The 15,243-nt window shown below is 43.3% G+C and overlaps 2 protein-coding genes across 2 annotated transcripts in view; both read left to right on the plus strand.

Annotated features, from left to right (window-relative positions):
* LOC308317084 (mucin-2-like) overlaps positions 1–568 on the plus strand; it is a gene marked incomplete at its 3' end in the record, with an annotated part of 49,869 nt that extends 49,301 nt beyond the window's left edge. Inside the window, exon 39 of the mRNA XM_080765875.1 lies at positions 419–568. Within this exon, the coding sequence (XP_080622001.1) occupies positions 419–568 (150 nt within the window). The remainder of the gene's footprint in view (positions 1–418) is intronic.
* Positions 569–1,140: 572 nt separating this feature from the next.
* LOC308317409 (intestinal mucin-like protein) overlaps positions 1,141–15,243 on the plus strand; it is a 31,120-nt gene continuing 17,017 nt past the window's right edge. The window contains exons 1-7 of the mRNA XM_080766387.1: positions 1,141–1,686; positions 2,302–2,591; positions 3,486–3,642; positions 7,025–7,272; positions 8,593–8,785; positions 9,182–9,362; positions 9,515–9,687. Of these exons, the coding sequence (XP_080622513.1) occupies positions 1,296–1,686; positions 2,302–2,591; positions 3,486–3,642; positions 7,025–7,272; positions 8,593–8,785; positions 9,182–9,362; positions 9,515–9,687 (1,633 nt within the window). The 5' untranslated portion in view covers positions 1,141–1,295. The remainder of the gene's footprint in view (positions 1,687–2,301; positions 2,592–3,485; positions 3,643–7,024; positions 7,273–8,592; positions 8,786–9,181; positions 9,363–9,514; positions 9,688–15,243) is intronic.

The following is a 15,243-nucleotide window of genomic DNA, read 5'->3' on the forward strand; positions in this document are numbered from 1 at the left end:
CAACAACAACTCCTACCACCACCCCAACAACAACTCCTACCACCACCCCTACCAGTACAACTCCAACCACCACCCCAACAACAACTCCTACCACCACCCCAACAACAACTCCTACCACCACCCCAACAACAACTCCTACCACCACCCCAACAACAACTCCTACCACCACCCCAACAACAACTCCTACCACCACCCCAACAACAACTCCTACCCCCACCCCAACAACAACTCCTACCACCACCCCAACAACAACCCCTACCACCACCCCAACAACAACTCCTACCACCACCCCAACAACAACTCCTACCACCACCCCAACAACAACTCCTACCCCCACCCCAACAACAACTCCTACCACCACCCCAACAACAACTCCTACCACCACCCCACACTACACTACAACCTCAACTACTAAAAGTACAACTCCAACCACCACCCCAACATCAACTACTACTACATCAACCACTACACCTACTACCCCAACAGAAACCACACCACCAACATGTACAACAGTACGTTGTTCCTGGTCAGGTTGGGTCAATCTTCACAAAGCCACGACTGGCACTGAAGGTGGAGTCATCGAATCCATGGATGACATCGTTGCTGCTGGTCATAACATGTGTTCAGCTCCAGACGACCTAGAATGTAGATCCACGAAGGGCTCCCAGCGTCATCAGAATGTAACCTGTACACCACAACATGGTTTCACATGTTTCAACTACAAACAACGTTCACAGCAGTGTGACGATTATCAGGCCAGAGTCAAATGCTGCACGTCAGAAAATACAACGATATGCACCACCACCACCCAGACCACAACTCCAACCACCACCCCAACAACAACTCCTACCACCACCCAAACCACAACTCCAACCACCCCAACAACAACTGCAACCACCACCCAAAATACAACTCCAACCACCACCCCAACAACAACTCCAACCACCACCCAAAATACAACTCCAACCACCACCCCTACCAGTACAACTCCAACCACCACCCAAAATACAACTCCAACCACCACCCCTACCAGTACAACTCCAACCACCACCCAAAATACAACTCCAACCACCACCCCTACCAGTACAACTCCAACCACCACCCCAACAACAACTCCTACCACCATTACAACTCCTACCACCACCCCAACATCAACTACTACTACATCAACCACTACACCTACTACCCCAACAGAAACCACACCACCAACATGTACAACAGTACGTTGTTCCTGGTCAGGTTGGGTCAATCTTCACAAAGCCACGACTGGCACTGAAGGTGGAGTCATCGAATCCATGGATGACATCGTTGCTGCTGGTCATAACATGTGTTCAGCTCCAGACGACCTAGAATGTAGATCCACGAAGGGCTCCCAGCGTCATCAGAATGTAACCTGTACACCACAACATGGTTTCACATGTTTCAACTACAAACAACGTTCACAGCAGTGTGACGATTATCAGGCCAGAGTCAAATGCTGCACGTCAGAAAATACGATATGCACCACCACCACCCAGACCACAACTCCAACCACCACCCCAACAACAACTCCAACCACCACCACCCAAACTACTACAACTCCTCCCTTCACCCCTGTGACAGGCCCAACACCTCCAAAACCTCCAACATCTCCTACCTCCCCTCAGATATGCAACTGCCGTCATAACGGAAGAAGCTTTCCTGCCGGTGAGTCCAGTCACGATTTTCGTTATTTTTTTCCCCCTGTCATATATATTAGACATTACTATGTTACGACGTTGAATGTTTAAAAAGTACAGAATAATTCACACGTCAAGCCTTTCCTATCTTTGAAGCTGACGTCAGTTCGTAACAGAACTCTTTGCCTACATTGCCTCCATACCAGCGTTCTCATTTGGCCAATCAGAAAGTGTGTTTTAAATAGACTTAATTCTGATTTTTCCCCCCCTTTCATAAATAGTCGGTTTTAAGCTACAGTAATTAAGGATTTAAGATGAATTGTCCTCAGGTCTAAATGGGTTTAAATACCAGGTCTAGATTGCCCTTCTAATAAGTGTTCGGTGTCCCTGATCTGTCTCTCCTCACCGCCTGTCTGTCTGTCTGTCTGTCTGTCTGTCTGTCTGTCTGTCTGTCTGTCTGTCTGTCTGTCTGTCTGTCTGTCTGTCTGTCTGTCTGTCTGTCTGTCTGTCTGTCTGTCTGTCCCTGATCTGTCTCTCCTCACCGTCTGTCTGTCTGTCTGTCTGTCTGTCTGTCTGTCTGTCTGTCTGTCTGTCTGTCTGTCTGTCTGTCCGTCCCTGATCTGTCTCTCCTCACCGTCACTAGGCTCGGTCGTCTACAACGTGTCTGACGCCGACGGCTGCAGTTACACGGGCTACTGCGACGACAGCTGTCATGTGGAGATCCGCGGCTACACCTGCCAAACCACCACACCCACACCCACAACCACACCCACAACCACGCCCACAACCACACCCACAACCACGCCCACAACCACACCCACAACCACACCCACACCCACAACCACACCAACCTCCACCTCTACGACTCACACTACCAGCACTACGACCAGCTGCACCAACTGTAACTGCACGGACACTCGTCCGCCCCGACAGGTTCGTACTGTACACATACTGTAAGCAGCGATTATTCAGAGTTATGAACGTGTACACCGGCCTGCACGTATACATGCACGACGTATGTGTTTATGTGCACGTGTGTGTGTGTGTGTGTGTGTGTGTTTGTTTATGCCGTATATGCATCTGCTACGCTTTGGGCGATCCTCTAAAATGTACTATGTCAAATGTGTCTTGGTAATTACTCCTATAAATATAAGCTTCAGCACAGAAAGTTCGTAAACTGACAGTGATCAGAGATGGTTGTGAAACCCACCATAACAGTGATCAGAGATGGTTGTGAACCCACCATAACAGTGATCAGAGATGGTTGTGAAACCCACCATAACAGTGATCAGAGATGGTTGTGAACCCACCATAACAGTGATCAGAGATGGTTGTGAACCCACCATAACAGTGATCAGAGATGGTTGTGAACCCACCATAACAGTGAGCAGAGATGGTTGTGAACCCACCATAACAGTGATCAGAGATGGTTGTGAACCCACCATAACAGTGATCAGAGATGGTTGTGAAACCCACCATAACAGTGATCAGAGATGGTTGTGAAACCCACCATAACAGTGATCAGAGATGGTTGTGAACCCCACCATAACAGTGATCAGAGATGGTTGTGAACCTACCATAACAGTGATCAGAGATGGTTGTGAACCCACCATAACAGTGATCAGAGATGGTTGTGAACCCACCATAACAGTGATCAGAGATGGTTGTGAAACCCACCATAACAGTGATCAGAGATGGTTGTGAACCCACCATAACAGTGATCAGAGATGGTTGTGAAACCCACCATAACAGTGATCAGAGATGGTTGTGAAACCCACGGCCCTTTCACCTGCATGAACCGTCGTTGTGATTTGTTTCCCACGACAGCACGGTGAGAGTTGGATGGAGAACAAGTGTCTCAGAGCGAGCTGCGACAACGGCGAGGTCGGCTACGAGCGCGTGAGCTGCCCCAATAAACCGGTGGCGTGTGCGAACGGACTGGCGCCGGTCAAAGACCCGTCCGGCTGCTGCGACCAGTGTCAATGTAAGTCCTACATGTTCGTCATTGTGTTTCATTTAATTTCAATGTTTAAAGTTCAGGTTGTTTTGGGTTGTAATCGAGGTCATACAACCTAAAAGGAAAAAGAAAACTAAAAGGAAAAGAAAACTAAATGTGACCAGATTTGACTGAGGGACTGCCATCGCGCAAATTCCAGCTTGTCACCAGCTTTCTTTTAGTTTCTTTAGTTAGCACAGGCAGACTCTTCACATACTACAGCATGTCTGAAATAAGTGTCAGACCTGAAATTTAAATATGAAATAAATGCTTAAACATGTAGCTATAGGTGTAATGTTTGAGTCCACAGAAGACATGTAGATATGAAATAAATGCTTAAACATGTAGCTATAGGTGTAATGTTAGAGACCACAGAAGACATGTAAATATGAAATAAATGCTTAAACATGTAGCTATAGGTGTAATGTTAGAGACCACAGAAGACATGTAAATCTGAAATAAATGCTTAAACATGTAGCTATAGGTGTAATGCTAGAGACCACAGAAGACATGTAAATATGAAATAAATGCTTAAACATGTAGCTAGGTGTAATGTAATGTTAGAGACCACAGAAGACATGTAAATATGAAATAATGCTTAAACATGTAGCTATAGGTGTAATGTTAGAGACCACAGAAGACATGTAAATATGAAATATATGCTTAAACATGTAGCTAGGTGTAATGTTAGAGACCACAGAAGACATGTATGAAACAAATGCTTAAACATGTAGCTATAGGTGTAATGTTAGAGACCACAGAAGACATGTAAATATGAAATAAATGCCTAAACATGTAGCTAGGTGTAATGTTAGAGACCACAGAAGACATGTAAATATGAAACAAATGCTTAAACATGTAGCTATAGGTGTAATGTTAGAGACCACAGAAGACATGTAAATATGAAACAAATGCTTAAACATGTAGCTATAGGTGTAATGTTAGAGACCACAGAAGACATGTAAATATGAAATAAATGCTTAAACATGTAGCTAGGTGTAATGTTAGAGACCACAGAAGACATGTAAATATGTAATAAATGCTTAAACATGTAGCTAGGTGTAATGTTAGAGACCACAGAAGACATGTAAATATGAAACAAATGCTTAAACATGTAGCTATAGGTGTAATGTTAGAGACCACAGAAGACATGTAAATATGAAATAAATGCTTAAACATGTAGCTATAGGTGTAATGTTAGAGTCCACAGAAGACATGTAAATATGAAACAAATGCTTAAACATGTAGCTAGGTGTAATGTTAGAGACCACAGAAGACATGTAAATATGAAATAAATGCTTAAACATGTAGCTATAGGTGTAATGTTAGAGACCACAGAAGACATGTAAATATGAAATAAATGCTTAAACATGTAGCTATAGGTGTAATGTTAGAGTCCACAGAAGACATGTAAATATGAAATAAATGCTTAAACATGTACCTAGGTGTAATGTTAGAGACCACAGAAGACATGTAAATATGAAATAAATGCTCAAACATGTAGCTATAGGTGTAATGTTAGAGACCACAGAAGACATGTACATATGAAATAAATGCTTAAACATGTAGCTATAGGTGTAATGTTAGAGACCACAGAAGACATGTAAATATGAAATAAATGCTTAAACATGTAGCTATAGGTGTAATGTTAGAGACCACAGAAGACATGTAAATATGAAATAAATGCTTAAACATGTAGCTATAGGTGTAATGTTAGAGACCACAGAAGACATGTAAATATGAAATAAATGCTTAAACATGTAACTAGAGGTGTAATGTTAGAGACCACAGAAGACATGTAAATATGAAATACATGCTTAAACATGTAGCTAGGTGTAATGTTAGAGACCACAGAAGACATGTAAATATGAAATACATGCTTAAACATGTAGCTATAGGTGTAATGTTGGAGACCACAGAAGACATGTAAATATGAAATAAATGCTTAAACATGTAGCTAGGTGTAATGTTAGAGACCACAGAAGACATGTAAATATGAAATAAATGCTTAAACATGTAGCTATAGGTGTAATGTTAGAGACCACAGAAGACATGTAAATATGAAATTAATGCTTAAACATGTAGCTATAGGTGTAATGTTAGAGACCACAGAAGACATGTAAATATGAAATAAATGCTTAAACATGTAGCTATAGGTGTAATGTTAGAGACCACAGAAGACATGTAAATATGAAATTAATGCTTAAACATGTAGCTATAGGTGTAATGTTAGAGACCACAGAAGACATGTAAATATGAAATAAATGCTTAAACATGTAGCTAGGTGTAATGTTAGAGACCACAGAAGACATGTAAATATGAAATAAATGCTTAAACATGTAGCTATAGGTGTAATGTTAGAGACCACAGAAGACATGTACATATGAAATAAATGCTTAAACATGTAGCTATAGGTGTAATGTTAGAGACCACAGAAGACATGTAAATATGAAATAAATGCTTAAACATGTAGCTATAGGTGTAATGTTAGAGACCACAGAAGACATGTAAATATGAAATAAATGCTTAAACATGTAGCTATAGGTGTAATGTTAGAGACCACAGAAGACATGTAAATATGAAATAAATGCTTAAACATGTAACTAGAGGTGTAATGTTAGAGACCACAGAAGACATGTAAATATGAAATACATGCTTAAACATGTAGCTAGGTGTAATGTTAGAGACCACAGAAGACATGTAAATATGAAATACATGCTTAAACATGTAGCTATAGGTGTAATGTTGGAGACCACAGAAGACATGTAAATATGAAATAAATGCTTAAACATGTAGCTATAGGTGTAATGTTGGAGACCACAGAAGACATGTAAATATGAAACAAATGCTTAAACATGTAGCTATAGGTGTAATGTTGGAGACCACAGAAGACATGTAAATATGAAATAAATGCTTAAACATGTAGCTATAGGTGTAATGTTGGAGACCACAGAAGACATGTAAATATGAAACAAATGCTTAAACATGTAGCTATAGGTGTAATGTTAGAGACCACAGAAGACATGTAAATATGAAATAAATGCTTAAACATGTAGCTATAGGTGTAATGTTAGAGACCACAGAAGACATGTAAATATGAAATAAATGCTTAAACATGTAGCTATAGGTGTAATGTTAGAGACCACAGAAGTGAACCTTTTTCAAGCCTGTTTTCTCAACTCGCTGTTTCTCTGCCAGACATTACTCTATAAGCCATATCTCCTTAACCGGTGGCTCAAACAGAACAACCAATATGTCCATTTGAAGCTATATGATTCCCTGCTTTCATATGGCATGGTACAAAAAACGACAGCAGTCCCTCAGTCAAATGTAGTCACAAACGCGGTGAAACCCCTTGTTTTTTTCCCAGGCATGTGCTACGGCTGGGGCGACCCCCACTACGTCACCTTCGACGGGACCTACTACAGCTTCCAGGGGAACTGCTCCTATTGGCTGGTGAAGGAGATCTCGCCGCGCTACAACATCAGCGTCCTGGTGGACAACTACCTGTGTGACCCGGTGCACCGTCTCACCTGCCCCGGGGCCATCGTGGTCTACTACCAGAACCACGAGGTCCGCATCGCGCAGGAGGAGGTCCACGGGGTCCCCACCAACCTGGTAACCTTTTCTTTAACCCGTTCTGACCTGAGATGAGATTCATACGAGGTTTCCACTGGACACACACACTGGTCTGATTAACCCATTCTGACCTGAGATCAGATTCATACCAGCTTTCCACTGGACACACACACTGGTCTGATTAACCCATTCTGACCTGAGATCAGATTCTAAAAAATGTCAGTTGTTCTTCGATTTTTCAAAAATAGCAGACCTACAAGCTTGTAGCGCGCCACTCTGTGGCGCGCTATGAGCTTGTAGATCTGCTGTTTTTCAATAGCTAAAGCATAACATGGTGCTAACACCAAAAGGGGTTCCTGTTCAGAATGGGTTAACCCATTCTGACCTGAGATCAGATTCATACGAGGTTTCCACTGGACACACACTGGTCTGATTAACCCATTCTGACCTGAGATCAGATTATTTAAATAATTGTTCTTCTACATCCCGACAGTTTTCTTGAAAAAGCCTATGTTTCTATGTGTCAGTCGTTCTTCGATTTTTTTTCCAAAAAATAGCAGACCTACAAGCTCGTAGCGCGCCACTCGGTGGCGCGCTACGAGCTTGTAGGTCTGCTGTTTTTCAATAGAGGGTATGCGACGTGTGACAACATCATCATCAAACCCGGAAGTTATGCAGGAATGCAAAAAACGACTTTCTGTCCTTTGACAGGCCATAATATCCACACAGAAAAGTCCTCTCTGATTGCATAAAAAAACATTAAACAACGTTAAACTCACTCTGCATGTTGCCATTCACTTTAAGCATGCACATGCTCTCTCTATAGCTAAAGCATAACATGATGCTAACACCAAAAGGTGTTTCCGCCAAAAATGCGTTAACTGGTGGTCAACCTCAAGTCACCACTAGCCTTTTGCCTTTAGCTTTTAGCAGTACAACCAGCTACATTTTCTCAGCGATGTGGTACAAACTCAACAAACGATTTACCTTTTATTTTTAAAGGTATAAACAAACAGTCGACGCGTTCATATTATGGAAGTAAACGGTTGTCTTCGAACATAGACACGTAGATATAGCACCCGTAGGTACCGTCGGATGGCGGCACGTAATTTGGTTAAGCTTTGAAACGGCGCCTATCCTTTTCTTTTCTTTTCTGAAGATGCCAGTAGGCCGGGCGCAGCGCACGCTTGCGACCAGCAGCAATAACTTTGGTCTGACTGATGTATTTATGTGTCTCAAGCCTTATGACCTGCTGTAACACCTTTTGCCCTTCGGGGACACTAATAAACAACCTTGAACCTTGAACCTTGAATTCTCTCTCTCTCTCTCTCTCTCTCTCTCTCTCTCTCTCCCGTAAAGGTTTACGTGAACGGCAGGCTGGTGACGTCGTCCGCCTACAGGAACAAGGACGAGGGCTTCGTGGTCACCAGCACGGGCGTGGACACCCAGATGCTGGTGCCCTCCATCGGCGCCCGGATCACCTTCTCCTACATGATTTTCAGCGTCACGCTCGACTACAGCAGGTTCCACGGAAACACACAGGGCCAGTGTGGTGAGTTCTGTTCTGTTCTGTTCTGCTCTGTTCTGTTCTGTTCTGCTCTGCTCTGCTCTGTTCTGTTCTGTTCTGTTCTCTTCTCTTCTCTTCTCTTCTCTTCTCTTCTCTTCTCTTCTCTTCTCTTCTCTTCTCTTCTCTTCTCTTCTCTTCTCTTCTCTTCTCTTCTCTTCTCTCCTCTCCTCTCCTCTCCTCTCCTCTCCTCTCCTCTCCTCTCCTCTCCTCTCCTCTCCTCTCCTCTCCTCTCCTCTCCTCTCCTCTCCTCTCCTCTCCTCTCCTCTCCTCTCCTCTCCTCTCCTCTCCTCTCCTCTCCTCTCCTCTCCTCTCCTCTCCTCTCCTCTCCTCTGTCTGTTCGTTCTGAATCAATAAAGAGCATCTCTTGTCTTTGATCTCCAGGGTCATGTGACAACGACCAGAGTGACGACTGCATGCTGCCCAGCGGCGAGGTCGCCCCGTCCTGTCCCAAGATGGCCGACGAGTGGCGCTTCAACAACAGCTGCTCGCCGCCGTCCAACACGACCACCTGCGCCAGCGCGACCACTCAGACCAGGCAGATCTGTGACGTCATCACCAGCAGGTGTGTATGCACCGTGCGTGCGTGCGTGCGTGTAAATGTGCATATTTGCTTGTGTATGTGCGTGCGCATGTGCAAAATGTTTTTTTAAACTATAATTCTAACGTGTTGTCTGCCCCCCCCCCCCCCCCCCCCCCCTCCCCTCCCCCACGCAGCGTGTTCTCTGCGTGTCACGCCACGGTCCCCTATGAGCACTTCCTGTCTGCGTGTGAGTTCGACGAGTGTCAGATGCCCGACGTCGGCTGCAGGAGTCTGCAGGCGTACGCAGACGCCTGCGCCAAGGCAGGCGTCTGCGTGGACTGGAGGAAGCACACCCGCGGCCACTGTGGTGAGATTTATTACTGCAGACGCTCATTTGTTTTTAGTCATAAAACTTGTTTTAGTAACATGTTAGTCACCTGGAATGTTTTAGTGTTAGCCTAGTTTCAGTCGACTAAATATAATAAGATTTTAGTCGACTGAATCTACAGTTGTTTTTGTCGACTAAAATGTATTTTGGCCATGCTGCCGTAATGACTGATTTTACACTTGCTGAAAATAGCCGATCTACAAGCTCACAACGCGTCGCGCTGAGCTGGTAGATCTGCTATTTTGAGCATGCAACCAAGTGTAAAATTACTTACACTGGATCTCTTTTCCACTAGTCCCTTCCTAACATATTAGTCTAGTTTTCATTTAGTTTTCATGTCGTTTTTTGTCAGTGGTCTCAGTTCTAACATGTTGTGGTTCGTCTCTCCAGATTATAACTGTCCCAGTCCTAAAGTCTACAGTCTGTTCGTCTCTCCAGATTATAACTGTCCCAGTCCTAAAGTCTACAGTCTGTTCGTCTCTCCAGATTATAACTGTCCCAGTCCTAAAGTCTACAGTCTGTTGGTCTCTCCAGATTATAACTGTCCCAGTCCTAAAGTCTAAAGTCTGTTCGTCTCCAGATTATAACTGTCCCAGTCCTAAAGTCTACACTCTGTTGGTCTCCAGATTATAACTGTCCCAGTCCTAAAGTCTAAAGTCTGTTGGTCTCTCCAGATTATAACTGTCCCAGTCCTAAAGTCTAAAGTCTGTTGGTCTCTCCAGATTATAACTGTCCCAGTCCTAAAGTCTAAAGTCTGTTGGTCTCCAGATTATAACTGTCCCAGTCCTAAAGTCTAAAGTCTGTTGGTCTCTCCAGATTATAACTGTCCCAGTCCTAAAGCCTAAAGTCTGTTGGTCTCTCCAGATTATAACTGTCCCAGTCCTAAAGTCTAAAGTCTGTTCGTCTCTCCAGATTATAACTGTCCCAGTCCTAAAGTCTACAGTCTGTTGGTCTCTCCAGATTATAACTGTCCCAGTCCTAAAGTCTACAGTCTGTTGGTCTCCAGATTATAACTGTCCCAGTCCTAAAGTCTAAAGTCTGTTGGTCTCTCCAGATTATAACTGTCCCAGTCCTAAAGTCTAAAGTCTGTTCGTCTCTCCAGATTATAACTGTCCCAGTCCTAAAGTCTACAGTCTGTTGGTCTCTCCAGATTATAACTGTCCCAGTCCTAAAGTCTGAAGTCTGTTGGTCTCTCCAGATTATAACTGTCCCAGTCCTAAAGTATACAGTCTGTTGGTCTCTCCAGATTATAACTGTCCCAGTCCTAAAGTCTACAGTCTGTTGGTCTCTCCAGATTATAACTGTGCCAGTCCTAAAGTCTACAGTCTGTTGGTCTCCAGATTATAACTGTCCCAGTCCTAAAGTCTACAGTCTGTTGGTCTCCAGATTATAACTGTCCCAGTCCTAAAGTCTACAGTCTGTTCGTCTCCAGATTATAACTGTCCCAGTCCTAAAGTCTACAGTCTGTTCGTCTCCAGATTATAACTGTCCCAGTCCTAAAGTCTACAGTCTGTTCGTCTCTCCAGATTATAACTGTCCCAGTCCTAAAGTCTGAAGTCTGTTGGTCTCTCCAGATTATAACTGTCCCAGTCCTAAAGTCTAAAGTCTGTTGGTCTCTCCAGATTATAACTGTCCCAGTCCTAAAGTCTACAGTCTGTTGGTCTCTCCAGATTATAACTGTCCCAGTCCTAAAGTCTAAAGTCTGTTCGTCTCTCCAGATTATAACTGTCCCAGTCCTAAAGTCTAAAGTCTGTTGGTCTCTCCAGATTATAACTGTCCCAGTCCTAAAGTCTACAGTCTGTTGGTCTCTCCAGATTATAACTGTCCCAGTCCTAAAGTCTACAGTCTGTTCGTCTCTCCAGATTATAACTGTCCCAGTCCTAAAGTCTAAAGTCTGTTGGTCTCTCCAGATTATAACTGTCGCAGTCCTAAAGTCTAAAGTCTGTTGGTCTCTCCAGATTATAACTGTCCCAGTCCTAAAGCCTAAAGTCTGTTGGTCTCTCCAGATTATAACTGTCCCAGTCCTAAAGTCTAAAGTCTGTTCGTCTCTCCAGATTATAACTGTCCCAGTCCTAAAGTCTAAAGTCTGTTCGTCTCCAGATTATAACTGTCCCAGTCCTAAAGTCTAAAGTCTGTTCGTCTCTCCAGATTATAACTGTCCCAGTCCTAAAGTCTACAGTATGTTGGTCTCTCCAGATTATAACTGTCCCAGTCCTAAAGTCTACAGTCTGTTGGTCTCCAGATTATAACTGTCCCAGTCCTAAAGTCTAAAGTCTGTTGGTCTCTCCAGATTATAACTGTCCCAGTCCTAAAGTCTAAAGTCTGTTCGTCTCTCCAGATTATAACTGTCCCAGTCCTAAAGTCTACAGTCTGTTGGTCTCTCCAGATTATAACTGTCCCAGTCCTAAAGTATACAGTCTGTTGGTCTCTCCAGATTATAACTGTCCCAGTCCTAAAGTCTAAAGTCTGTTGGTCTCTCCAGATTATAACTGTCCCAGTCCTAAAGTCTACAGTCTGTTGGTCTCTCCAGATTATAACTGTCCCAGTCCTAAAGTCTAAAGTCTGTTCGTCTCCAGATTATAACTGTCCCAGTCCTAAAGTCTAAAGTCTGTTGGTCTCTCCAGATTATAACTGTCCCAGTCCTAAAGTCTAAAGTCTGTTCGTCTCCAGATTATAACTGTCCCAGTCCTAAAGTCTAAAGTCTGTTCGTCTCCAGATTATAACTGTCCCAGTCCTAAAGTCTAAAGTCTGTTGGTCTCTCCAGATTATAACTGTCCCAGTCCTAAAGTCTGAAGTCTGTTGGTCTCTCCAGATTATAACTGTCCCAGTCCTAAAGTCTAAAGTCTGTTCATCTCCAGATTATAACTGTCCCAGTCCTAAAGTCTAAAGTCTGTTGGTCTCTCCAGATTATAACTGTCCCAGTCCTAAAGTCTACAGTCTGTTCATCTCCAGATTATAACTGTCCCAGTCCTAAAGTCTAAAGTCTGTTCATCTCCAGATTATAACTGTCCCAGTCCTAAAGTCTAAAGTCTGTTGGTCTCTCCAGATTATAACTGTCCCAGTCCTAAAGTCTACAGTCTGTTGGTCTGTCCAGATTATAACTGTCCCAGTCCTAAAGTCTAAAGTCTGTTCGTCTCTCCAGATTATAACTGTCCCAGTCCTAAAGTCTAAAGTCTGTTGGTCTCTCCAGATTATAACTGTCCCAGTCCTAAAGTCTACAGTCTGTTGGTCTCTCCAGATTATAACTGTCCCAGTCCTAAAGTCTAAAGTCTGTTCGTCTCTCCAGATTATAACTGTCCCAGTCCTAAAGTCTAAAGTCTGTTCGTCTCCAGATTATAACTGTCCCAGTCCTAAAGTCTAAAGTCTGTTGGTCTCTCCAGATTATAACTGTCCCAGTCCTAAAGTCTACAGTCTGTTGGTCCCTCCAGATTATAACTGTCCCAGTCCTAAAGTCTAAAGTCTGTTGGTCTCCAGATTATAACTGTCCCAGTCCTAAAGTCTACAGTCTGTTCGTCTCTCCAGATTATAACTGTCCCAGTCCTAAAGTCTACAGTCTGTTGGTCTCTCCAGATTATAACTGTCCCAGTCCTAAAGTCTACAGTCTGTTGGTCTCTCCAGATTATAACTGTCGCAGTCCTAAAGTCTAAAGTCTGTTGGTCTCCAGATTATAACTGTCCCAGTCCTAAAGTCTAAAGTCTGTTGGTCTCCAGATTATAACTGTCCCAGTCCTAAAGTCTACAGTCTGTTCGTCTCTCCAGATTATAACTGTCCCAGTCCTAAAGTCTAAAGTCTGTTGGTCTCCAGATTATAACTGTCCCAGTCCTAAAGTCTACAGTCTGTTGGTCTCTCCAGATTATAACTGTCCCAGTCCTAAAGTCTACAGTCTGTTGGTCTCTCCAGATTATAACTGTCCCAGTCCTAAAGTCTACAGTCTGTTGGTCTCCAGATTATAACTGTCCCAGTCCTAAAGTCTAAAGTCTGTTGGTCTCTCCAGATTATAACTGTCCCAGTCCTAAAGTCTAAAGTCTGTTTGTCTCTCCAGATTATAACTGTCCCAGTCCTAAAGTCTACAGTCTGTTGGTCTCTCCAGATTATAACTGTCCCAGTCCTAAAGTCAACAGTCTGTTGGTCTCTCCAGATTATAACTGTCCCAGTCCTAAAGTCTACAGTCTGTTCATCTCTCCAGATTATAACTGTCCCAGTCCTAAAGTCTACAGTCTGTTGGTCTCTCCAGATTATAACTGTCCCAGTCCTAAAGTCTACAGTCTGTTGGTCTCTCCAGATTATAACTGTCCCAGTCCTAAAGTCTACAGTCTGTTGGTCTCTCCAGATTATAACTGTCCCAGTCCTAAAGTCTACAGTCTGTTGGTCTCTCCAGATTATAACTGTCCCAGTCCTAAAGTCTACAGTCTGTTGGTCTCTCCAGATTATAACTGTCCCAGTCCTAAAGTCTACAGTCTGTTGGTCTCTCCAGATTATAACTGTCCTAGTCCTAAAGTCTAAAGTCTGTTCATCTCCAGATTATAACTGTCCCAGTCCTAAAGTCTAAAGTCTGTTCATCTCCAGATTATAACTGTCCCAGTCCTAAAGTCTACAGTCTGTTGGTCTCTCCAGATTATAACTGTCCCAGTCCTAAAGTCTACAGTCTGTTGGTCTCTCCAGATTATAACTGTCCCAGTCCTAAAGTCTACAGTCTGTTGGTCTCTCCAGATTATAACTGTCCCAGTCCTAAAGTCTACAGTCTGTTCATCTCTCCAGATTATAACTGTCCCAGTCCTAAAGTCTACAGTCTGTTGGTCTCTCCAGATTATAACTGTCCCAGTCCTAAAGTATACAGTCTGTTGGTCTCTCCAGATTATAACTGTCCCAGTCCTAAAGTCTACAGTCTGTTGGTCTCTCCAGATTATAACTGTCCCAGTCCTAAAGTCTACAGTCTGTTGGTCTCTCCAGATTATAACTGTCCCAGTCCTAAAGTCTACAGTCTGTTGGTCTCTCCAGATTATAACTGTCCCAGTCCTAAAGTCTACAGTCTGTTGGTCTCTCCAGATTATAACTGTCCTAGTCCTAAAGTCTAAAGTCTGTTCATCTCCAGATTATAACTGTCCCAGTCCTAAAGTCTAAAGTCTGTTCATCTCCAGATTATAACTGTCCCAGTCCTAAAGTCTACAGTCTGTTGGTCTCTCCAGATTATAACTGTCGCAGTCCTAAAGTCTAAAGTCTGTTGGTCTCCAGATTATAACTGTCCCAGTCCTAAAGTCTAAAGTCTGTTGGTCTCCAGATTATAACTGTCCCAGTCCTAAAGTCTACAGTCTGTTCGTCTCTCCAGATTATAACTGTCCCAGTCCTAAAGTCTAAAGTCTGTTGGTCTCCAGATTATAACTGTCCCAGTCCTAAAGTCTACAGTCTGTTGGTCTCTCCAGATTATAACTGTCCCAGTCCTAAAGTCTACAGTCTGTTGGTCTCTCCAGATTATAACTGTCCCAGTCCTAAAGTCTACAGTCTGTTGGTCTCCAGATTATAACTGTCCCAGTCCTA

This window comes from Protomyctophum bolini (assembly GCF_963924005.1).
Source record: "Protomyctophum bolini genome assembly, chromosome: 6".
Lineage (NCBI taxonomy): Eukaryota > Metazoa > Chordata > Actinopteri > Myctophiformes > Myctophidae > Protomyctophum > Protomyctophum bolini.